This window comes from Pocillopora verrucosa, chromosome 1 (genome assembly GCF_036669915.1).
Source record: "Pocillopora verrucosa isolate sample1 chromosome 1, ASM3666991v2, whole genome shotgun sequence".
In the NCBI taxonomy this organism is placed as follows: Eukaryota; Metazoa; Cnidaria; class Anthozoa; order Scleractinia; family Pocilloporidae; genus Pocillopora; species Pocillopora verrucosa.
Genome location: NC_089312.1, coordinates 23,497,798 through 23,521,952, shown reverse-complemented (window position 1 = coordinate 23,521,952; position 24,155 = coordinate 23,497,798). Strand labels below are relative to the sequence as shown.

The 24,155-nt window shown below is 36.9% G+C and overlaps 3 protein-coding genes across 7 annotated transcripts; 1 reads left to right on the top strand and 2 right to left on the bottom strand.

The window, feature by feature from the left end:
* Nucleotides 1-181: 181 nt before the first annotated feature.
* On the top strand, nucleotides 182-13,163 carry LOC131796797 (D(1C) dopamine receptor). Of its 5 annotated transcripts, none has more exons than XM_066170587.1 (2): nucleotides 182-237; nucleotides 11,334-13,163. In XM_066170587.1, the coding sequence occupies exon 2, from the start codon at nucleotides 11,632-11,634 to the stop codon at nucleotides 12,640-12,642; it is 1,011 nt and encodes a 336-aa protein (XP_066026684.1). In that variant the 5' UTR covers nucleotides 182-237; nucleotides 11,334-11,631; the 3' UTR covers nucleotides 12,643-13,163. The 5 variants fall into 5 exon arrangements, with proteins under 5 accessions (XP_066026684.1, XP_058970384.1, XP_058970383.1 ...); XM_059114401.2 differs by lacking the exon at nucleotides 182-237 and adding an exon at nucleotides 1,340-1,435; XM_059114400.2 differs by lacking the exon at nucleotides 182-237 and adding an exon at nucleotides 3,664-3,788.
* A 1,074-nt stretch (nucleotides 13,164-14,237) lies between these two features.
* LOC131796658 (uncharacterized) lies at nucleotides 14,238-17,778 on the bottom strand. Its single transcript, XM_059114258.1, has 5 exons — nucleotides 17,685-17,778; nucleotides 16,210-16,400; nucleotides 15,165-15,321; nucleotides 14,875-14,910; nucleotides 14,238-14,491 (listed from the first exon to the last, which is right to left on the bottom strand). The coding sequence occupies exons 2-5, from the start codon at nucleotides 16,381-16,383 to the stop codon at nucleotides 14,238-14,240; spliced, it is 621 nt and encodes a 206-aa protein (XP_058970241.1). The 5' UTR covers nucleotides 16,384-16,400; nucleotides 17,685-17,778.
* Nucleotides 17,779-21,226: 3,448 nt separating this feature from the next.
* Nucleotides 21,227-24,118, bottom strand: LOC131796846 (uncharacterized). Its single transcript, XM_059114453.2, has 5 exons — nucleotides 24,064-24,118; nucleotides 22,937-23,098; nucleotides 22,281-22,443; nucleotides 21,960-21,998; nucleotides 21,227-21,540 (listed from the first exon to the last, which is right to left on the bottom strand). The coding sequence occupies exons 2-5, from the start codon at nucleotides 23,084-23,086 to the stop codon at nucleotides 21,311-21,313; spliced, it is 582 nt and encodes a 193-aa protein (XP_058970436.2). The 5' UTR covers nucleotides 23,087-23,098; nucleotides 24,064-24,118; the 3' UTR covers nucleotides 21,227-21,310.
* Between the last annotated feature and the right edge of the window lie 37 nt (nucleotides 24,119-24,155).

Below are 24,155 nucleotides of genomic sequence, written 5' to 3'. Positions count from 1 at the left end.
AAACCCTCCAAATGTGTGTGCAATTACAAATCAATTTGAAGATGAGTCGTCTTATATTGACAAAAGCAACTTATCAATAATTTAGATTGGCGTCAAGCGGTCTTCCGTACCTTTCATATCTAACATTTAACGAAGCGTATAAAAGCATGAAGACAAAGCTGTGATAGTAAGTCTAAAACAAGAAAAATTAAGGCCTGTGGATCGTCCAAAGTCGGTTTTTTATATCTGGATTCAAAGGTTAGTCATGGTCAGTTTACAGGGCTAAAATCAAAGTTGTGTCTTGTCGCATATGTCATATCGATTGAAAAAGTTTTCCACATGGGAATAAATGATCGGAACTGTTTTAAAAAGCATAGGTCACACTGGGTTAAAAGAAAAAAACTATCATCAGTTTTGAAAAAGGAAGGGAAGATGTTCTCTTGTACTGTCCATTTTTAGGTAGATGGCCTCGTTAGTTTCGGGGATGATTCCCTTTCAATAACGGAATGCGAAAGAAAAAAAAAAGTGACAAAATCAACAAGGTTAAATGGCCCTAAGATTCGTAGTGAGTAACTAATATTTTTTTTTAGCAGAAAGGAAAATTAATCTGAAACACGAGGCTCGCCGCCGAATTTATCTTCTTAAAACTGTCCAGCTATTAAATCTGTCGTATTACACCCTATAAATGAGCCTGGTAATTCATCCAAGTTTTATGTAGCAATGGGTTTATTATAGGGTCAAATAATCTTTGACAGTTGTACTAATCAGCACAGAATTCCGGTGTTTATATATCATAGTCAATATGTACCCTGCCAAAATGACTAAGGCAACACAGATCACTACCCTTGATCTAAATGTGGGCGGGTATCTTTGCAGCTGTCACTAAACTTATGAGGAAGTGAAAGATCTTTAGCTGGAGATGAAACTCAAAGTTTCTCTCCCAGCTTAGTTGTCGAACTAGAGCCCAGGTAAGGTGTTAAAAATGGGCTCACTGGTACGTTTAGAAAAGAAATTGAAAAGATAAAATTAGCGCGTAAATTAAGATGCAAAGAAAGATAGAAATCGCACCGGAAAAATTGGACCGCGCGAGGTTTCATAAAGTCGAGTCATAAAATATTTACCTTTCTTTTCAGTTTTTTATGTTATAAGCAGATCTTGAGTTTGATGTGTAAGATATCTTTGCCTTCCCTAGCACTCCCTTTTCATCGGTTTACTGCCGAGCTGCTGACTACTTAAAATCAAGTCCAATTTTAAATGTCACGTTTTCTTTTTAGAGCATTTGCGTAGTTTATTTTCTTCGAAGTAAATATCCATCGTGAGAGAAGGAAGAATTAATACCTCTGACAATTCTTATTGAAAGGAACATCAAGGGGTAGTGAATGGTAAAATCCAAGACTCGAAAGACGCCGAGACCCCCGTCGAAAAATCCAAGACTGTACCTTAATGAATAAAGGGGGTAAGTTTCTAAAGAAACTGTGGTGCAGCATCGGTGGGAGAGTATAGCAGGTAACTTAGTATCAACAACTGAGCTGAAAACGTAAATTGGCCACTGTAAAGAGTAAAAAAACTAACGTTTCGAGCGTTAGCCCTTCGTTAGAGCGATTGATGAAGGGCTAACGCTCGAAACGTCACCTTTTTTACTCTTTACGGTGGCCAGTTTACGTTTTCAACTAAGTTGTTAATACTAAATTACCTTCTGTACCTTAATGATTTCTGCCATTTTGGCTGTGCTATTATGACAGTCAATCATTTACAAGATACCAGGAAATTGATGCGTTACAGTTGCCATACTCTCTTTTCGCGATCACAGTTTTAAAGCTACTAAGCTTGGTATCTTGGGTATAAGCTTTAATAACTGTAACTAACTGATAATCGTCATCTCTTCCCGGGTCGATTGCAGTCTCGCACCTCGAGCGTCCAGAAACCTAATGTTTTTAACCATTTTAGCAACATCACTACTGCTTTGATTGAAAACGTTAAGTTGCCAGGTTTATTTTAATATCCTTTGGAATAACCAATATTCTCTTGATGTTCCTGATTTTATTGTAACTTGACATCACTACCAAATCGTTCATACGCGATGCTCTTTGTTATGCCCGATCTCAGTGACACGAAACAATACAATAAGGTAATGTACTAAAAAGTGTGCAAAGATTTTTCGTCCTCTTCTCTTGAAATAGCAGATAGATGCCTGAATGCCTCTTGTTCCAGCCTTCATGATTTGGATATCCATCATATGCCTTAAGTTTAAAAGAGGCTCGATGGATTCCATGAAGTTCAATTCTAGAGTGTACATATAGCTTAGTTTCCGTTGAGTTCTGGTACACTGACAGATCTTACTCGTCGTTTCTTCCCTTGCTGTACGTGCGTATTTGAAGATAAAATATTTAGCTTTAAATTCAAGGTCAATACAAGTTTCCGGCCCATTGAATGCCCACTTAGCAAAACGGGTGTTTGGTTCGTCTGAATAGTATCGTAACCGTCATCTCCCGTCACCAAAGACCCATCTTGAGTCAAATGCAATTACCTCCCTCACTAGAAGAAATGTAATGCATATATCAACCAAAGCTATAAATATATTGTCGGCATTTTCAAAATACATCAAATGCATCAGTTTGATAAAGTCGGGCTTGATCAGCATAAGCAATCAAACTTGAAATTGAGGTAGTTGTATTACAGCTATCTGGTTCTTTCGAAAAAAAACAAAAATGTTTTTCAGCGGAGAAACTTTTAAAATAAGATCGAAAGCTCTTTTTATCTTTTCGTTTCGTACCCTCTACGACTCGGTGTTCCCCTTTGTGCACAACCTTGTTGGTAAGGTGCTTTAACCTGATTCTTTAAAATGCTATTTAAATTAATTTAAAGATTATTCTACTTACTCATGGCATATATCAAGTTGCAACAAAAGAACATGACATAAAATTCTGTTTTGTTTTGTTTGATCTCCACAAGGGCCCAGAAAAAAACATGAAAGGAAACTGCTAAAAACAGAATTTGAAACAAAATGAACCAAACAAAGAGCAAGTGTCTCATGATCTCCATCTTAGTGATAACCGACAAAGAAGGACATCAGCTCAATCGTCGGGAATGAATAGAAATAAATGTCAAAATTTGTGCAACAATTGTGCGAAAAATTGATGAACATGAAAAACAGGTAGACCAAGGGGATTAATGCAGCTTTAAGTAATGGAATAAACTTGCACTGGATCTCCAATACCAAATTTGCAGAACTCAACATTAGCCATTAAGATAAATTTCACGGAAAATCGCAATTCGGCGTCTCCCTCGTGAAAGTGTTAACCACTGCTTAAATACACCGAAGACAGGATCGATAGCCAAATCAATTTCAAAAGTAAAATTGAAAGATATTTGAAAATTAAATTAAAATATCGTAAGCAAGATCTGTTTGATCGTCTTCTGAACAGTCTTTTCTTGCAACACACCTCATACTTTCAGAGGATCTTAAACATTCCTTTTAAGAAATCATGACCAAAATGTAAATTAATATAAAATGTGACCAAAAAAAAAAAGCACTATTGATGTCTACTTTGTCAGTCGTGATTAATTGTCAAGGTTATGTTTGTCCTCTTTAATTATCAAACGTCCCGCTGAGACGCTTGATGCAATTAAAACAATCACTACCAGTTTTGTCGGATAATTTAACACGACATACCACGATAAAATTAGTAATGCAGTTTCACTTGTAAGAATCACGCATGAGACATCGTTGCGTAACACTGAGCAGCCCACATCCATCTCGCGATCGTCGGCATCTACATGCTTACACGACTTCCCTGGATTTCTGGGCGGTAGGAAATTTCTTTTATTGATAACTCTCAAACAAAGACGTTGGTCGATGATTTTGTAATATAAGTAGGTAGGAAATATCTCTGTTAACATCGTATACCGTCCTTTACTTCTTTAAAAAAGTCCAAGGATTTATTCGAATTTTGGATGGTTTATTTTAATTCTTGTCTAAAGCTTGTATAGTTATATAAAAGGAATCGTCTTTGTTCTTTTATTTAGACAGAGCGAACAAACGCTTTGACAAAACAATGAATATTGGACTTGACAAGTTGTGTTTTAAAATACAGTTGTCGTTTGGATAATTCGGGGTCGAGATGCATGTAGAATTGAACCGTTTATACAAGGCTTTATGAAGAACAGGCCTAATGAGCTAGATATTTTAGCAAGTAAGCTTTAAAAACATATCTTTTTTTTGTTTTAGCTCACTTAGGGCGAGATATTGTGGGTTTATTTTCGTCTATGTTGTAACCAAATCACCATGAGGTTAAGGCATTGCCTCGATCTAGGCTTTTGTGTAAATCGACACCAAACCCGAATAATACATTTCCAAGGTTTCTTTACTGATTGACTTTTCCCCCAACTAAATGCTCTCTTCAGTCAACTCAGGATTACCTTTCACAAATTTTTTTTCATAGATTTGATAACGATTTCTTCGTTGCGGTTTAATGGTTCGAAACGCTCTAATGTTTTGGAATTCTGCATAATGCTAGTGTAAATAGACAAATAAGGCAATTTACACTCCAAGTTCCCCTTACATTTTACAGACAGTTGTTTAGTTTTATTGCGTTGAAGTAAAGCTTGAAGTTAGTCCGCCGGGTATTTAAATCGCGTTCTGGGGTTGTCAGAACTGATTGTTTATACTCATGAAACAGTCTTAAGGGTAATCAGAAAGGATTTTGTCTCTCCAATTCGTCACGCCATTGAACAGTTTGTAAGAAAAAATGCTACACTATCGTTTCTCACAGTGTCAAACGCAGCACTGCCAAATCTAAATTAGACAAGATATCAATTTAAAGTCAACTCCGAGAAGTAATTCGTGATTGAAGACACTTTTCACTGCGCGCGTGTCATAGCCACGTGTTAGTTGTGTTATTACTACCCGAGGTTGATGTTTTTAAGAAGTCTAACATGAGGCGTTAGCTTTTCTAATGAAACATGTGGATACACACGAGGTAACCCGGCCTGCCCGCTGGGCGCATGAAAAGCAGCGTGGTTGGTGACATTGTTTTTCTTTCTGCTGAAAAAGGGGCAATGAAACTTTCCCAGCGTGAATAATCCCCCAGCGCAACACTCACTTCAGGCGGCAAAACATAGTTAACATCCCAAAATCATTGCCATAGCAGTCCAAGTTGTCATGAAGTTCAACATATGATTTGTGCCGGAAAAGAAAAGGAATGATGCTTGGTACAGAATACGCACAAGGGTTAGACAAAATATTTCAGTCTCATTTCTTTTTCTCGTAGATTCTCATTTCCAAAGAATAGTGACAAATCCCACAATATAAAACTGCCAATGTCGATGTGATGATTTTATTCCTGCTGTTTAATCTTTTGTGACCTGGTGTGATCGAGGGATGGGATAGATTGTTAACGCTGTGTATGAACAGACAATCGTAAATTTACGGCTTTTCATGGAATTCCAGATAATTCAAACCTTCGCCAGCTGCAAAATCTTAGACGAATTTAAGTGTTGCATCTCACAGTGCCGAGAGTAACTGAATTTTCTAAGAGCCCACTTTCACTATTGTTGGACGCATGTTAGGAACATTCGCCCACATGTTGTCGTGGATCATTGCGTGGAAAGTCAAACGTAAAGACAAGGAAAGGTTATCCTTTTTGATAAACTACTGTTTTTACAAAGCGTTAAACCACTTAAGTCGACTTTGGAATTAACTAAAACCAAGAGATTACAAAACGAGTAAGAAACGAGAGGAAATTTCTTACTGAACTTCGATTTTATGAACCCGACCCAGACTTCCCCTTTTCGAATCTAAAAATATCGAACCTGCCCGTGATGGTCGGTAAAGCTCTTCACGGATATTGCAAAGATACTGACTTTCCTTCAGTCGTTTAATGATTTTTTTTCTTACCTCTCCACGGAATGATCTTGTCGATCCTATGTATCAGTTTGAGTCTATTCTATTGTTGCCAGAATTTCAAACGTAGCTCAATCAGTAATGTCGATTTTTTCGCGCTACTGACCAAGAAAAAAATATGTTACTTGCACAGAAATTCATCTGCTCTTAATTAAGTGATTACAGGGCCTACTTTTTTTTCAATTATTTTGCGAGACGATCTTGTGAATCACGGTTATTCGTTGGTTCAAGGAAAGTTTTAATTAAAAACTGTTTTTATAAGGATCTTAATTAAAGATTCACTGACAGATATTCTGTGTGGACACTGCAAGAGAATAAATGACGGCAGTGGAACAAAGCCATTAAGGCCAACTGATATTTGTATGTCGTAAAAGATTCCTTTGTAAAATTAATTTTAAACAAAAAGAAACCTGATGTGAACCTTTCTAGAGGAAAAATAGAAGGAGGTCTACTTAAATGCGACGTAAATTCCAACAATTTATCATAATCTTTGAATGTAATCACTCATCCTGTGCACAACTTGAACTCGATAGTATTTTCAAAAATATTTCTAATCTTGAACGATGGTAATTCCACATTCAGTGTTATGGTAAACGAAGAGGTGGCAATATACTGGCATATAAAAACAAGAAAGCCGGCAAAATTAAAAATAGGACATTTCTGTCCCTTTGTGATAGTTTGCCAAATTTTGAGTTTTCCGGTATTGTCCACCGAGTTAAAATTAATAGGCCGGTGTTAAGTAGCTGACCACACTGCTTTTATCCTAGCTGTTGGCCTTTGTTTGGTACTGCATACGTGAGGTGAATGAAATTAATCATTCTTGGTTAACGAAAACAGCCAACGTAGAAAGGTAAATCGATGCTAAAATTGAGATGTAACAAAGGATTTCCCTTATGTAATAATTTTCTCGGGTAATTACGGATTCAGGACTGACATTCACTTGCAGAGACCAAGGTTAGCTCAGCCAGTTAAATATCCATAGATACCAAGGAAACTTAGGGATTTGTTTGGTTCAACCTGCGATGTTATCAAAAAAACAAAATCGACTTTCCTTCGGTAAAATAGTTGTTCAGAATGCAGTAAAAACTAAAAAAAATTTATGCACGGCTAGACTTGATATCAAAATTTCTTGCATTAAGGCCAAAATGCCTGTCCCATTCACATTCAACAACGAACGCAAAAAAAAAAAATATATATATTTTGTGTGATATTCTTGAAAAGCTTGAAATAAAGAAAGGAAATAAATGTTTCTCTGCTACATGTAGTTTCCCAAGTCACTTGTCACTATTAAATTTAAATATGTTGATTCATATATTTGGTTATTATAGAGATGATGCTTTTTTTTGCAAGGCTTACCAACGTCGGAGGGGAATTCTTGATATTTATAAGGCAAAACCCAAACATAATAGTATCGATCACAGTTAGTCAACTCTATATAGTATTATTTTCTTCATTTCCTGTGATTTCACATAAAAGTCTACGTCAAAAAGGCTTTTTTCAAATCAGCAAATATCATGTCATTCAGGCCTTTCAGAAATACTGCATAGCCTTGTAAAAGGTTATAAGATACATCAGCTTATTTTCCTTAGGAAACCGGAATCAGATCTAGCGCACCATTGGTCCGGATTGAAGTAATTGCTTTTATCTGATGAGGTGACGTTGTCTTAAATCATTCAATGCTAAAAATGCTAACAAAGACAACCAGTTTATTGTTTATTAGCTATGTGGCAGGTTTAGGGCAGAATATTAAGGTAACATATTATATAAAATGCACTTGTTTTTACTGATGGTTCTCAGTGAAATAAACAAAATAATTTTGTGTCAGGAGTGTTCTAGTTAGTTCGGAAGATAATAAGACTGAGAGATTTCGCTCGCATTAAACATTTATGAAGGTCACATCGATTCTAAATTAAAAATATCGATTTAAATTAAAGAAGGGAAAAAAAATCGTTTTGAATCCGACCATTTACTCAATTAGTTTGAATTCGTTAGTTTATGGAGCAAAATGACAAATGTATTTATTGTAAGCTTTCTTTTAAGGCTGTTACCTTCCGCTACGTGTGCAGGCGGTCCAACTTGTTTATATTTTGATGCATTAACACCTCACAGTATTACTGCGAATACAACAAGCAAAATTGTAAGCATCTAACATGTAATCTTATCTCCAACTTGGAGGAAACAATTTAACTCTACATGAGTGGGAAAATCAGTTGTACTCCTGAAAACATTGTTTACAGGCCACCAAGGATATTATTTAGAACATTGTTTGTTACTCTCAGAGATTTTCGGTCGAAAAGTTTATTATCAATGGTGATCAGATTTTCTACAGTTTCGTAATTCGTGTGGTTTCATTTAAGCATTGAGCGTGTCTAACGCAATGTTTCTTTTACATTTTTCTCTGATTTTGTTGCTGATTCACTGATTTATTTCGATACTGGTTTTGTTATGTTGGTGATCATTGAATTAGAGTAAATTAATTGAAGGTAATATGACTATTAACTGAATGAGAGGGAAACAATCGTTTCCAATCTGGCCATGATGAGTTTTGGTAACCTATATATGAATCAGCACCTGATTACATTTCGCAACTAAACGAAAAAAACATCCTGAGGCTAAGTAACGGGCATTTGTAATCTATCAATTGTCTTAGCATATATTTTCTCAAACAGCTCGGGTTTTAATATTGAAGAACCAGCTTCAAAATAAAGTCATTCAAAATTAATGAGTCTTTCGTGTTTCGCAATCATGTAATTAGAGACGAATGCAAATGACTGAAGAGGAATCGACAGAAAGATCTCAACTCCTCGGTACGTTACTTGTTCAGTTATTTCATGGGTTTTTCTGATTAATTCCAAAATTTTCTGCCCTGAATCTGTTTCGTCAAATTTACTTGACCATGGCGTGACCGTTGAGCTTGATATGTACAAAGCTACAACAATATACCAATCGTCATTCCCAAACAACTTTGGAAGAATGATTCTTTCATTTCAATCCCTGTCTTTGTCATGTCAATGGACAAAAAATTTATTTTGTGGAAGGACATTAGATTTGACCGACTACTAAATTTTTTGAAAACATCAGGTTTTTTATTCTTAGTTTGACGGCATAATCAAAGCGATAAACTTTGGGTTTTTGGCAGTTAGGACGATGATTGATTTTTGGGAAATTTTACTTCCTTTTTTCACTCCGTGTGGTTTCTATTGCTCTCCGTTATTGGTAGAAAAAATATTCTGTAAATCTTTAATTATAGTACACAACGTTCAAGGTGAAGTACATCTTTAAAGTAACACTCACTCACAAAAGATTAATTTAGTTCATTTCATGCAGTACGTGATCGCAAACTTAAAACACTCGGATTTGCTAACACATTTTGAAAGACTGTGAAGTCGTGCACAGGTAACAGAAAGTTACTCGCTGAACTTAGCTGTTTGGATGGCATGTTATTTATTGTAAGTACCTAGATACCCCACTTTCAAAAAACAAGAATACTTTTTAGTAATTACTCTTTTTAGAGTATAAGTCCAGTCCCCTCAAAAAGTTTTGTTGGTCGCAACTCTGTGCGCACTGGAGATAATCCATCTGTAACTTGCACATCGAAATCAACATAAATTATAAATTTGGCAAATCTTAACGCATATCTTCAATCTTATCTTCAAAGAGGAGATGCTTAGTTATGTTTTTACTTGAATAGCGGTCATGTTTTCAGTAGAAGTTAATTTTGTTCTCAAGCGAAGGTAGATTTATGGGGTTAATTGCATTGTACGTGACGTTGAAACATGAGTCCATAGCAACTTGTCATTCTACTTAAAGAAGGGCGTGTGCCACTTTAAATTTGCCAAACCAATTTTACATGCTAAGTTATAACTTTGAAAATGAAGTAAACGCATAATGTGCAAGCCGCAGTTCTGTGGGAATAAAACAAAGAAACTTCTGTTAGAAAAAAAAAAAATCCCTAGCATATCAATTCAGAGACCCACTTCTCGCTTGAAATCACGTGGAAATTTTTTGATAACTCATCTTGATAGTATCTCTTCGAGATTACTCCGAAAAGTTGGTTTTCATGCGGTTGTTTAGCAAAGGGTTGCATTGCGAATTTTGACGGATAATTTTGTTCATACATGATTCTAAATATAATTGTATATTTTCCGCCTATTGTACATGTTAGGAAGTACTCCATTCAAATCAAGGTTTTTTTTTTATCTAATAACATGAACTGGGCGCCCTTAATTCGAGGCTAAATAAAGGAAACTGGTCTAGAAGAACCGACACTTAGTCAATGCAAATTCAATGCTAACAAACAAACCAAGAGATTAACCTGATTAAATTTGCAAAATCGTGTTATCATGCGGACGCCGAACATAAAAACACCAAATTGATTAGTGTAGATCTTGTCGCGGTGTACCAAGAGCGTTTACCTCCTCTCCGTTTCCTTAATTTTGAATTATTAGAAAGGTGATGGAGCAAGTTCAAAACGATCCTGGTAATGCTATTTTATAGAGTTCTTCCGTTTTCTTTTCAATATATCTGTCGTGATTTTTTGCTTTGACAGCTGCGTTCTAAAAATGATCAATTTGGATTGGCGCACAGTCGAAAGTGTGAAAACCACATCCGCATTACCTTCAAGACAATAACATCATAACATACATCTATTCCTGTTATTGTACGGCGATTTGCTTCTCTTGCCTGGACATAACTTGACTTGAAAAAAAAAAATAAAAATAGAACAAAAAACTGATACGCAAGAAAATAAAACATGCGAGACTAATAGAGGACATTTGGTGCAGATGGACAAACCTATTTGCTTGGCAAGGAGATCATAGTACGATGAGCGTCAGAGACAATTTTCTCGGAAGTGAGTTTATTCTTTAGGGGATATTGGTTACTTGACAAACAACGTAAAAAGCGTGTTTTTCTTCACCAACAAATCCTCTTTGTTGCGGATGATGGATGGCGCTAGTCGCTCTAGGAGACTAGTAATTGAAAAAAACAAAACAAAAAACAAAAAAACATAATTCATTTATACAGTGATTTTCGAGTCAACATCGTTCCTAAGCAGAACAATCGAACTATTAGGATTGTTTCATTGTTAGTGCAGTGACCTGTTCACAATGTAAGGACACGTACGTATACTCTTCATGTTTGTGTACAGTCGGTAAGTTTTAAGTTCGTGTAGGTAATAAATTAATCTATCAGGTCTAAAATATGTAGCCGCTGTGAACAGCCAATATACGGCAAACCAAAATATCAGTTCTGAAAAGAACTTGATATATTCAACTAATTGCTAAATCCACAATAAAAATATCAGATTTTGGGTAAATTGCCACAGCCATGATCTCGAAAACGAAACATATGCAACAATTTTTGAGTTTCGAGTCGCGAGTTCTCAAGAACACTCCATTACTAAGCCTCCTCTATTTACAGTCCATTCACAAGTGTTCTTCTCTATTTGCAGGGCTTCAGAGAGGTAACGAAAACAAAAAGACCCTTGCTATTTAAAAGAAAGCATAATTTGAAGGTGTCACCGTCTGCAGTCGATCATTTGAAACTGGTTGAAACAAATGCAGTCTTCATCATTTAAAACTAAATAGATTTTACTCGGACTGCAAGAGTGAGCAATCTTCAAGATAGGAGGAAGAAATTTTATTAAACAGCTTGCCGGATAATCAGCGCTGACTGACGGTTGAACACATCACATCAACCGCCACCAACGCCAAAAGCACGACTCTCCACGGAGCTTTTCATAACTCAAGATGTCCCAAGCATACTCACTCAAACTGGTTATTCCTCTCAGTATTTTATCAGTGAGCGTTATAGTAACCAACACACTTGTCTGCCTGTTGGTGTACAAGGTCAAATCAATGCGCAACTACACCAATGGATTTGTAGTATCGCTCGCCATTTCTGATATTGTGACAGGTGTTGCTATCCTCATCCAATATAACGCCAAGCTCCACGAATGGTCTCGAGCAACACTTAACGTCTTGTACGCTATTGTGCTTTTCGTGGGGGCATCAAATCTCTGCGCAGTGACTTATGACAGATACTTGGCAATTTTGCACCCATTTTCATACGCTGAAATGATAGCGAAAGTTTTCAAAATCGTCGTGCCAGTAATTTGGATCTTCTCGGTGGTGGTCGCATGTATACCGCTTACATGGGAAGGAAATACGACAATTCTCCACACAAGAATTTACATCGTCTTCTTTCTCATCATTTGTATAGCTCTACCTTACGTGCTAATAGTCTGTGCAAATTATAAGATCTTTCGATTAGTGAGGCAATGTGTGCGTCGTGAGCGAGAACTGAGCATCTCCTCGCATGCTTCGAAAGCGGATACGAAAAAAAAATGTACGCCAAGGAAGATTTCCTCTGAAGCTAAAGTGGCGAGGGTCTTCGCTGTAGCATCATTTATGTTTGTGTTGAGTTATTTTCCAAGTTTATTTTGGTCGGCAGCGAACGCCGTGGGCCATAAAGAAGTGGTTCCTACGCTTTTACTGGACTTCTCGCCTTTCTGTGTGGTTTTTGGATCTCTTGTAAATCCTGTTTTGTACTCGTTCATGAAACCGGATTTTCGTAGAGCCCTGGAGAAAATTCTTAGTGGAAAACGAGCCTATCTGAACGCGAGAAGATCTCAGAGGTCATCAATGCCAAGCATTGGAGAAACATACTCTACGCCAATTGTTCCAATGAAGACAAAGCAAACTCTAGTAGTCAATGGTGTGTTGTGCAAAGGGAGCGATCCTACCGAGAGCAACGTCTAACATAACCGACTCGAAGAATGATGAAGACGGCAATGATCGTAATTAATACCCGAAAAATCGTGGAAGTAAGAATAATATAATAACAGTTTTCTGGGAACTAACAGATTTTTTCATGAAAATACAAAATCGAAAATATAAAGTCTATCATATCTTCCTTTTTGTTCTGTCTGTTAAATCAGACGGTGTTTACGGACATCGGATTACATGGAAATCACAATTAGCTCATGTATGGCCGGAGAAAAAAACTTCGACGTCTTGTCAGTTCTTTTAAAGCGCCATGACAAAGATAGTGATAGTGATTAGGATGCTTTCGTTTAAACATGTACTATTTTCATCATTAGTATTTCCATTATTATAATTATCTCCATTATCATTATTATTTTCATTATTATCATGGATACTGCCATCATTACTATGATGTCATTGCTGCTTTTTTAGAAGTATCAGTGATTTATATGCAAAAACCGTTTAAGTTATCAGAAAAAGCAGAAGTATACTGCTGTTGTCCGAGTTGAAAAAAATAAAACAACCTCTCCATACTATATATGTTTTTGAGTTCTTGATACGTATTTTTTTCATTAAAATCGCACAAAGTCGCTTTTCAGCTTGTTTCCGTTGCTAATAAGTTCTTTGCATATGATCATTAATTTACATCTGGTGTCTACGAGACATCTCAACTATTGTCAAGTGTTATGGCTGTAAAACCCAGATTATTTTATGCGTGGTAATAAGCTATTGGCTAAAAATAAGACAGGATGATCTTATGTAAATGAAAACTGTGAGATGGTGGAAAGAAATCTAGCTAAAAAGTGTTGGTTCTTTTCAGCTCTCTCCTGAGCTTTACTCTCATTATTATAAACACTGAGCAACTACATGACCCACTGTAGATGGAAATAAGAAAGATGGTAAGTTGTGAACTCGGTAAAGAAATAAAGAAAGATGTTTTTCGTCTTGTCACAAGCGTGGGAGTCAGTTTTTTTTTCTTTGTCCCACGCTCGCGACAAGACGAAAAACATCTTTCTTTACATGACTCATTGTTACCCATAACTCTTTCTTTAACTCTCTCTTGCATTGCGTTCGCGTGAAATTCTAAACACATCCGACATTTGACAAAAATGAAGCAAATTTTGGATTCATTGGCTTTTTAACTTGTCTATTATGTACCCTACTTCAGAAACGGTGTCACCTAAAAAGCTTGATCTATGAACGAATTATGGGAAATGTTCCCCTTTCCTCGTGTTTCATGGGAAATAATTTTTTTTTCATGATGATTATTTTTTTTCAGGAATTGAAACCTTGAAAAGCTACTATCATTTCCCGAGTGCAAAAAACGGTTTTTATCATGTACATCTGACTCATAAAGCCGTATGGCCTCATGGTTCATTTTAGACGCTTTTTGGTGTCAACGAATTTATATACTCAAACAAGAACATCACCTTGGTGTCGGTGAAAGTGGTAAATATTTACCCCCACCGCACTGGAAATTTTAACAGCTATGGGAGAAATACAAATAACTGAGATGCCCTCTTCAAAAAGTCTTCAGTTTCATTTTTAATACAACACTAGTAACTTTTCTTTGATCAGTCAAAGTTTTTCTACAGCTCGGCGTTACATGAGTTGGCAAACAGTGCATCACTGACGAGTTGAATTCCAACCTTCTCGACGAAGTTTGAATATTGTTTTATAATGGGGGAGTTACAGTTTATTTCACTGGCCTTAGTCTTGTAGCATGCAAACCACTCGACTGAATCTCTACAAATACGTTGGTTTTCCTTCATCAAATCTAGAAATTTTTTGCTACATGTCCTGTGAACTTGAACAGCACAAGAGTTGAAAAAATCGTCTTGATCTGAAAAACCGAGAACAGCAACGCAGCATGAACAATTAGCACCCTGCTTTAAAAGTGATTCATAGAAGTTTACATCGGTTTCATTTATTCCATTTAGTTTGGAACAAGAGCACAGATGACTATTAATTAACATTTTACAGAATTTTCTGATTCAATTCGTCCAGAGGCCTTATATCCCATGCTAAGAATAGCAACATGAATTTCTGAAATGTCGGACACATCATAATTATAAACATTCCTTGCCAAATTAAGAAAAAAAAAACAAAACAAAACCAGAAACAAACTTGAGCTAGCAGTGAAATTTGGAACTTTAGGTACTCCTTCTTTTCCTTTGGGCGAGGAATTACGTTAAGAAAAAACTGACCAAAGAGAAGTTCTCTTACCTAAGTTTTCCACCAACATGTATCCCGCGGCAGCACCTGTGGCAGAAATAAAGTTTTGCTTAAAGGCCATGTTTTGTCATTGATCTTAAATTGCAATTTGGACTCGGATGGCTGGATTCAGATAAAATAATGTAATGATGGTTTGAAGCATGAATGCAAAGGCACTGTGTCTAGATATTATAAAAATGTTACCCTTTTTAAACTAAAGTGCACATCTAGCAAAATGGAACAACTCGAAGCGACATCATCCAAATCGAGATTAGCCGAAGACAACATCTATTCTATTTCACCTGTCTTCTCACTGGTATCCTTAAGGCCTTCATGGTTAACCCTTGGACAAACCTTCAGTTTTACTTCTAGCATTGCCTCTTGCAAAATCCACAAACGAAATCGGTTTATTGATTGTCCTTGGCAAGAAGGATTTTCAGCAAAGCAATCGACCACTCCCTTCGGTTTAATCAGAAAATAACTTTTTTTTTAGATCCTATGACGCAAGAATTCATTTTCTACTGTAATAATATACATTAAAAATTACACGCTTCTAATCGAATGAAAAACGAATGCATTCTCATGTAATACGAGTGAAAAATTGTAACACGAAAGCAAAATTGTAACACGTCTTCAAATTACAAATAGCGTGCGCACACTTTTAAAATTTCGTCTGTCTTGACTTTCTATGATGTTCTTTCATGCACAATAATAACAAGTAGTAACATGATTTCTCGGGCAGTTTGGTGTAATAAGCGCTTGTAAATTGCACTTTTCCGACGGGCTCGTGCCTTTTGCTGTTTAGCAAAAATTTTCTCGTGCTTATTAACATTGAATTGTACCCAAAATCATCTTATGACCTTTACTTAATTGAGATGGTGCAATTTACATTTTAAAGTGAATATTCCTTCCGGAGTGGGGGAGGGGGGGGGGGCATCGTCAGCCGAGGAACGAAGTAAGCCTTCCTTTTATAGAGGCTCGTAGGAGTTTTGGAAGATTATACCAAAAATATTTACAATAATGACGAAAACCCCCAAGAACAAGCATTTTATACCCAAGGAAATATCGGATTGGGACAACAGGGCCTGTCTTAAAATCAAATTATCATGCAAATATTGTTCCGGATTGTTCTAGTTTCGATAAAAAAAACTACTCTGTCTCAAACGAGATATCTATCCGAGAAATGTCTCCAAAGGAGAGGTTACCCTATATATCGTACTTTCTCCAGATCGGGACATGAACCGTCGTGGAATTTATGGGAAATAAAAGGAAAAAAGACTGCTTTGCCTTAAGCATGACATTCATGAAGACTTGATCAGAAATTTTCCTTAATATCGTCAGTCTTACCTGTACACGTGTACAATGCTGTTCATTATTTGGTTTTTCCTTTACAAGTTCTCTATAGCGAGAAATGCATCTGTGTAGCAACTCGGTTTCACAGTTATTTGCTCGTACAGAGGTGAGCAAGAGGGACATACTAAAAATCAGAATAAGCACTCCAATTTTTCTTGATGCTGTCATGATGGCCGAGTTGAAATCTGTAGAAAGACAAAAGTTGGTTAAGAGCAATCAGATACAAAATTAAACAAATGGCGACGTTTTCATTCTATTTTCGCGTGCTTATGCTTATCGGTTCTCGTTATATTTTCCTTTGTCCCAACTGATACTTTTCTTGGACTCGGATGTAGGAGACTTAATCGAAAATTCGTTGCACGCGTTGTTAAAAAATGTTTCAAGCAATCAAGCTCTAACTTCAGAAAATCCTATCCAGTTCTAAGGTTTTGTTGTAGTTATTCAGTAAGTGTTACTTCAGTCCTCATGAACAAGAACACTAATCAGTGCTAACACTCTAAACAACTGTCGCTGTTTTGGCACTGAAGCACAGGCTTTACAACTGTTTTGTTTTGTTTATTTGTTCTGCTCGAAAAGTCAGTTCCTTATAGCAAGTGTCTTCTAATTGGCAGTGTTTGGATAGCCTGGGTCCGTCTCATAGCATCCATCTTGAAAATAACATAGTCAGAAATTATCAAAGGAGAAGAGATTTTATTTTCACAAGAGGAACATATCAGTACATCCACCCATGAAAAACAAAAGTTGTATTCGAATGCACTTCGTGTGACAAAGCGTTTTCTATATACCTCGCACTAAAGTTATCCTGAATGAAACCAAAATGAAGTAATTTTCAGTTTCTTCGAGAGAAAATCAGGAATTCCCTCAAGAAGCCACACCGACGTTTTCATGCTGCTTTTTGGGTGGGTATGTGCTGTCTACTTCACTCAATCCTAATCCTTGTGGTAAATTTACTAACAGGAAAAGGGTTTACGTTTCCTTACATATAGGTACAGTGCTGCTAATGAATGTTTAAAGGTACGATATGGTTTATTGAAATGAGAGTGGAATATTAGTTATGAATAGTTCGTCTACCGTTTAGCATGACTGTAGTTTGAATTTAAATAAACTACACTCTTTTAGTGCACTGGCGATATTTCATTCTCTTTACTTAAGAATTATGTGCAAGATATTTCTTCACTGAAAATGCGACCGGCCAGTGATACTTTAACGACTACTAAATTGTTCAGAATTTTTCAAATAATCGTTGATTTTTCTTTGCGGTCTTAACAACCTGGAGCTGAATTAATGAACAACCTTTTAATGAACCGATTTACCGCCATCCCCCGAAAGGTTTCGGGATCACTCAAAGGAAAAAGGGAGGGGCTTTCTTTCTTTAACACAAGTCTTTTTACAGCCCAAATATGAAATGGTGAAAAGAACACGTTTCTTGTCATTCAGTGTGAGCTTAATTAATATTAAGAAATCTGTACCTCTTTCTTTTGTTGAACTTGAAGCTAACTTAAAGGTTCCTCTTCTGCTCTTCAAAAATATAAGTATACCCAATTTCAAAGCTAGTGCATTCACTTTAAAGAGTGATCTTTCATAAGCACAGTTTTTCTTTTATACGTAGATAAGGGAAATTTCTCAAGAAAGCAGCTGCAAAAAATAAATATTCAATGACATTTGAGAAATTTTACAAAAAGGCAACTGCAATAAGTAAACATGATTATTGAATAATTTTTCGCGTCCGTCTATTAAAAACAGCAAGTAGAGCCTTGTTATCTCAAACTACAAAGACGAAACTAAACCGGTTTGGATATCATGGAGTTCAAGGTGTTTTTTTCCGGTAAATGACTAAAAATTTTTCAAGGGAAATTACGTCAAGCTCGACCTCACCGCTGAGTAAAGTCAGTTAGGTTCCACTGAGTGATGGTAATTGACTTTTGTCCGATAAAATTTCCTGAATATCAAAGAATGAACGACAACGACGTACGTGTATTATTGAATATCATCCCCAATCAATAAAGCATTAACGGATGAACTTAGATTTCAAATTAAAACATCGATGACATAGATTCCGTATTCATCGTCTTGATTTGAAAATGATGATGTACAAATAGCGGCTAAAGTGTTTCACGGAAATTGGTCCGTCAGAAAGATAAGACAAAAACAGAAAAAAAGATACTAAAACACTCTAAGTTTGACAACTTATAATTCACAGGTGAAATAAAAAATAAGAAATCTGCGAAGTAACTTCTTCCAATCTCGCTTGATTCGTTTCAATTCACTACAATCGGTTTAACACGAACCGGACTTGAAACGCCCCCAGAAAAACACAAATAATATTTACAATGATGACGGTTTGAAGAAGGTGATAACAAGCTTACCTTATGATCTAAAAGGAAATGGAAGCCTCGTTTCATTTGTAAAAGAAACATACAAACCTTAATTTTGAAATCGAATAACTGAAACTTGGTATTGATGACTAACCGGTATTGCCGATTTAAATTTATCGCATTCATTTTCATGAACGACTCGTACACCCCGTTGTTTGAATTTATTTTTGGCGGGGGAATAAAAGCAAATTGTGACCGAATTATACAACGGAGAAAAAAATACGATGAAGTTTTCACTCTTTTTATTATGCATTAGAGAACGAGAGTACTCATTTGCAACTGCTCGCAAGTTTTTTTTTTCGGAAACGGTTCAACTCGAACTGTTTCACAGCTCAGACCGTTTACAGTCGCTCGCCAGTTCTGGTGCTAATTCTGCAACAAAATTAGCGAAGGGGACGATAACCAACCACTCGTCACAAGTGCTTCCCTTATAGCATTCCAGCCAGTAGCTGCCATCGTCCCGGATACGATGGCTTTTCCGTAAATTTGTGCTGTGCACGGCTTTTCCTCGTGAAATGTATCGAAGGAAAACATATCAGTGAATGAACATGGATCAAAGACGGCGATAAGCAATATTCGTAGTGCCAAGGCAATGTATGTGAATTGATAAGAAAAACGATGTGAGTGGAATTGGCAGTACTACAACACGATATAGTTAATTAAGATGGACTCAAGTAACTGAAGTCCACGGTAACGGGTTGGGCATATGATAATCATGCATATTCAGCCTGCTCGTGTGTAGTCAAGTAACCTACAAAAAAAAGTATAATTCACGAGCTACTTCTGGTTTTGCAAAGGTTCGCTGATGACTCGTCCTCTTATGTATTAGGTATCCCATTGTGAATCTTTACACACCCAAACAGAATGGTTGTGTAAAGATTCACAATGACCGTAGTAGAATAAAACTGTCCATGATAAACTTATTCTCGCCTTTGAAGTCGCAAACTGCAGTTGTGTTTTTTCAGATTGAATATTGTGGCGATACTTTCGTTCTGTACTCTAGCCTGCAATGCAGACGTTTTATTTGGGCGAGTCAACCGTTAAGACACTTGCGATCGTTTATTCAACCGGCCACGTTTGATTTGGAGTCAACGGTGGGGGGAGGGGGCGGGGAAAGACTAAAGGAATATTCACTGCCCCACCCCCTCCCTTCTCTCTCAACTCCTCGGTACAAATTTCGTTCACTTTCCAGCCTTCCGCTACTGCAAAAAAAATCAAAGGTGACAGCTATAATTTCATCAAGATAACTGAGCACTCGCCCGCCAAAATTACGCCTTCTCTGCAAGTTATCTGTCCTCGAGCTTTACATCAAAACTAAGGCCAGTGTTCCGGGATACAATATAGGCAAACAAATTATTGACGATAGGAGTGAATTAGCAACTTCATTAGTTACTAACCACGTACGCTTGGTATTCAAGTACTCATTGGCGCTTCTAGGCCGTGCAACATTTTTGAGGACGACGGAGGAAATATAACCATCATTTGGTGGATCATAATCGCCAGATTATCCAAAAAAAGTAAGGTCCTCTTATAATCTGCAGGATAGTAGTTGTATCAGTTTTGCTTTGTTCTGTTTTGTTCTTACAGGACACAAATCAAGAAACTTTTCCAATGTTGTAACTATCATAGTCCTCGTCCTCTCCGCCGTCACCTTTGAAGTTTCTAATTAGCCAAAGGCAGAGAAATGCCTGAATAAAAACTTTTGGTTGGGCTTTTGAAATTTTTCCCTGAACCGTTCATTTAAAACAATCTTGTTTCCCAAACATTTATGAACAAAGTAAGCTAAGATCTATATCATGGAGGACAAGTGCATAGCACCTGTTGTATACAGTTCAGGCCAGGTTCCTCCCACGTACTTAGCAAACTTTCGGCTTCGTTGATTCTACCGTGCGAGCATGCTCTCATTTGCACCGCCACACGTGTGACAAAACTCTTGTGTCTCCAGTCGGCAAGGAGTGCGTGTCAGCGGGAGGTCTGCGAGAGTTCTGGCATAAAAACAAGCGCCATACAGGTGCCCGTTTTTATTAATACTGCGAACTCTTAGTTTTCTTCATAAATAGATCTGATTTAATTCAGTTATATACTGCAAGAAGCCAATCACTGATAACACGTCTCATCATTTAACTCCCTCCCTCCGTCTCTACACAACAGTTAACTTAAAGGTAACTCCAAGTCGAGTTGTTGTTGGGTTTTTTCACAGTGCTTTTCAATTGTCCTTTTTGAACGGTAAGTTTACCAGCAGGAACAACTTGAGTGCAAATGAGCTGAGCTCAATTCGAAAACTAAGTCGTAGATACCGAGGAAATCAATAATGTGTTGGTGAAAACTCCTAATGTGTTTAAGGTTTTCCTCGATAGAAACTCCAGTCGTTTCTTGTATCATTCACTAGGGTTTTCTTCCGATTAACGATAAAAGCTAACGACTGTGATGAACAACCTAGCCGGGACTATGTGCTTTTAAAACAACCTTATTTTAACTGCCGACTGAAAAGGGTCATACACAATGACCTTAGCAGACGTCGTAATAGACGGCTTTCGGAGGAGAAGTCCTAAGGATATTACATGAGTGGTAGGTTTCAAATTGACTTAACTCAATGTTTAGTAGACATAAATAACGATAAAAAATACTATCCACAATGAAGTTTTCACTTTTAATCTGCATAAGGGAACATGAATACTAATTTGCAACTGGTTATACTAATTTTTTGATCCCAAATGGTTTCACAGCTCAGACCGCTTACAGTCACTGACTAGTTTTGGTGCCAACTCTGCAACAAACTTTGCGTAGCGGACAATCGCCGACTCCTTGTCACAACCGCTTTCCCCATAGCATTTTAGCCAGTAGCCACCATCATCACAAATGCGATGATTTTTTCGGACCAGCTCAACGAACTGCTTCTTGCACGAGTTGTGGATTTGGGTTGCGCACTGCTTGTCCTTAGCAGATATAGCTATGAAGGTAATATTTGTGAAAATGAGCATGTATCAAAGGCTTAATCTAATTAGAAATTTTCCTTACTGTCTGCCATACTATTCTTGTGATGTGAGCGTAGTGAATTTGGTATGGGAGAACTAACAATCCCCTAATTGATATTTCTCTTTATTCCTATCACTACTCTGCTTGAGTTGTAACGATATCATATGGAGAAAATCTCTCTTGGTCACTCGTGGGAGTTAAAGGTAAACTATCTTAAAACTGTTACCTTGTCATTTAACTCTAGATGAGCAGAAGGGGCACGAGCTCAAACCTTCTACTATAGAGAGGTAGAGCTACATTTTTAAGATGAGTTTCACTTCTTAAGAAAAATTCAGTTGTAGATATTATTCAGACTTTCCTACAATGTTTTTCTAATTCCTATTAGCCACTTACGTTTCGCCTTTAACCGCTCATAGATGCGTCTTGGTTTGGCTACATGTTTAGGGTAAGAAAAGGGAAATGGAAATGATTTGTGAGAAGAGTAAATAAGCAAAAAAAACCACACGGGGATAAGGAAGATCATTAATCGGCGTTATAAAACGTAGGCCATATCGATCGTGAAAGATAAAAGAAAAACTGCACGAGATATTGTTAAACCCTCCTTCGAATTATTAGTCACGATGTGGAATGTAGCAAAGTGGGTAAGTAAAAAGAGGAGAATAGACTACAACTCTTTTTTTCGAACCACAGTCAACATTATATATATGTTCTTACAGTCATCTGGAAGGTATTCGTAGAACTTTTGCAGCTGCTGATCGTCCCTTGGGCATATGTCAAGAAACTTCTCCAAAGTTGCAACCATTAATACCCACCCTCTCCACCGTCTTATGTTTTGACCCTTGCAGTCTCTGTTTGACCAAAAGCAGCCAAATACCTCCTGCAGTAGTAAAATGGAATAACTATAATAACATCCGTAATGTGGATGAGTTTCTTCAGCTTTTGAAAGCTACAATTTCGTGAAGTCTGTATTTGCAAGTATTATATTTTACAAGGTCCATGGGATTTTATCAGTGAATCTATTATTATCAAGCTAGCATAAGGATACGATATCTTCCGTGATAAACTCTTATGGTATGAATCTGTGAACAGCCAAATTATTAAAAAGACGCGAGTTCTACTTCCCTGTTTTGGGAAAGAAGTTTTTATCTACATTTTCTTTCTTAGTTCAGTTTAATTCATCAAAACCAATGCGATGAAAGTGCATTTATGACAATATTTATACATCTGGTGATAGGTATAAACCTTTAAGGACAACTTACATGAAAAATGTTTTTTCGCAATTTTCCGTGAACAGAATTAAAGTCAGACGACTCATTTGCAACGTTTTGTAAATTCCTGTATTTTTAAAACCTATTCATCTATTACGTTACCTTTAAGCGCGTACAGTGAGAGCCCTCGTCTGGTTTCTTGTCCAACAGGGTCACATAAGATTTTGTGCAGTTTTTTACCAGTTCTTTTTCACATGCATCAGAAAATGAAGTCAAGCAAAGAAGAATAGCCAGGCAAAGCAACCACTTCATTTTGATTTGAATCTGAAAAGAAGAAGAATAAAAAAATATGCCGAGAAACAAAAGTTATTGAAGCTGATCACCATCTGAGTTACAGCCGTTCCAACGTCGTAACTCGCGGCCCAGCCATCTGGAAAGAACGTCGGCATGATCCGTTTGAATTCCATGAGCATTTTTATACTGACTCATTCGCTTAACAGTAGATGAACATCCGACACGTAGTCGGGAGGTTTGAGGTTAAGATCATCATTGAGGACTTAGATTATTTTCATTTTGCACAAACAAATTTTTAAGTTCCTCTATATTAGCTTTGTCTAGAGGATACAGCCCTAAATAGCAGTTTAAGCGGTAGACCCTAGAGAAAGTTTACTTTTTCCGCGCATTTGCAAAATATCGACAATCCGTCGTGACTAGAAACAGGTGCGACATTATTTAACCTTCCTTTTCCACCAATTTTTTTTGTCCAACCGAAAGTGACCACAGAGTATTTATTTGGTTCAGTTTACTGAGGTATAACTTGAAAACATAGAGGGGGAAATAATAAGGTTTGAAACGATGTCCAAAAGGCGACCTTGAAATGTTACAGATATACTGTGACAAACTACAGACGAAGCAGTTGATTTAATCAGCTAGTATTTCTACGCTTGGTGCCTCAGTTTATATTAATACGTTCATCACCGTTACGCCACAAAATTAGTTAGTGGAAAATAGGATATACCCTCCACCTAAGCGAGTGTTTGGAATTTACAGATCCCAAGAAACAGTCTCTTTCCCTGAAGAATTTTGAATCAATATCGCTCTTTTTTCTTTTGTTTACTCACGAAACTGAGAAAAAATGCATACGGCTGGACTTTTCAGAATCGTTTTGGTACCATACACGCACCTTCAATTTTTAGCAGCAATCTTTAAAAATGCGAAGGAAAAGTAACTCAAGTCTTAACTAACTACCCAATGCTGAAGTTATACGATTTTGGATAAAAGACACCTACTTTTTTAAAATGCCGTGGCAAGAATCGTTCCGAGCTTATCCTTCTACAGGGGTTCAAGCCATCTGGAATTAAGAACTTTGATAGATTAGAAA

Coding starts and splice junctions, on each gene's coding strand:
- LOC131796846 (XM_059114453.2), bottom strand. CDS start 23,086: ATGAAGTGGTTGCTTTGCCTGGCTATTCTTCTTTGCTTGACTTCATTT. Junction 21,999..22,280: donor CGAATACCTTCCAGATGACT/GTAAGAACATAT, acceptor CTAAACATGTAG/CCAAACCAAGACGCATCTAT. Junction 21,541..21,959: donor TGAGCGGTTAAAGGCGAAAC/GTAAGTGGCTAA, acceptor TTACCTTCATAG/CTATATCTGCTAAGGACAAG.
- LOC131796797 (XM_066170587.1), top strand. CDS start 11,632: ATGTCCCAAGCATACTCACTCAAACTGGTTATTCCTCTCAGTATTTTA.
- LOC131796658 (XM_059114258.1), bottom strand. CDS start 16,383: ATGACAGCATCAAGAAAAATTGGAGTGCTTATTCTGATTTTTAGTATG. Junction 14,911..15,164: donor GGATACCAGTGAGAAGACAG/GTGAAATAGAAT, acceptor TTTCTGCCACAG/GTGCTGCCGCGGGATACATG. Junction 14,492..14,874: donor CATGTTGGTGGAAAACTTAG/GTAAGAGAACTT, acceptor TCGGTTTTTCAG/ATCAAGACGATTTTTTCAAC.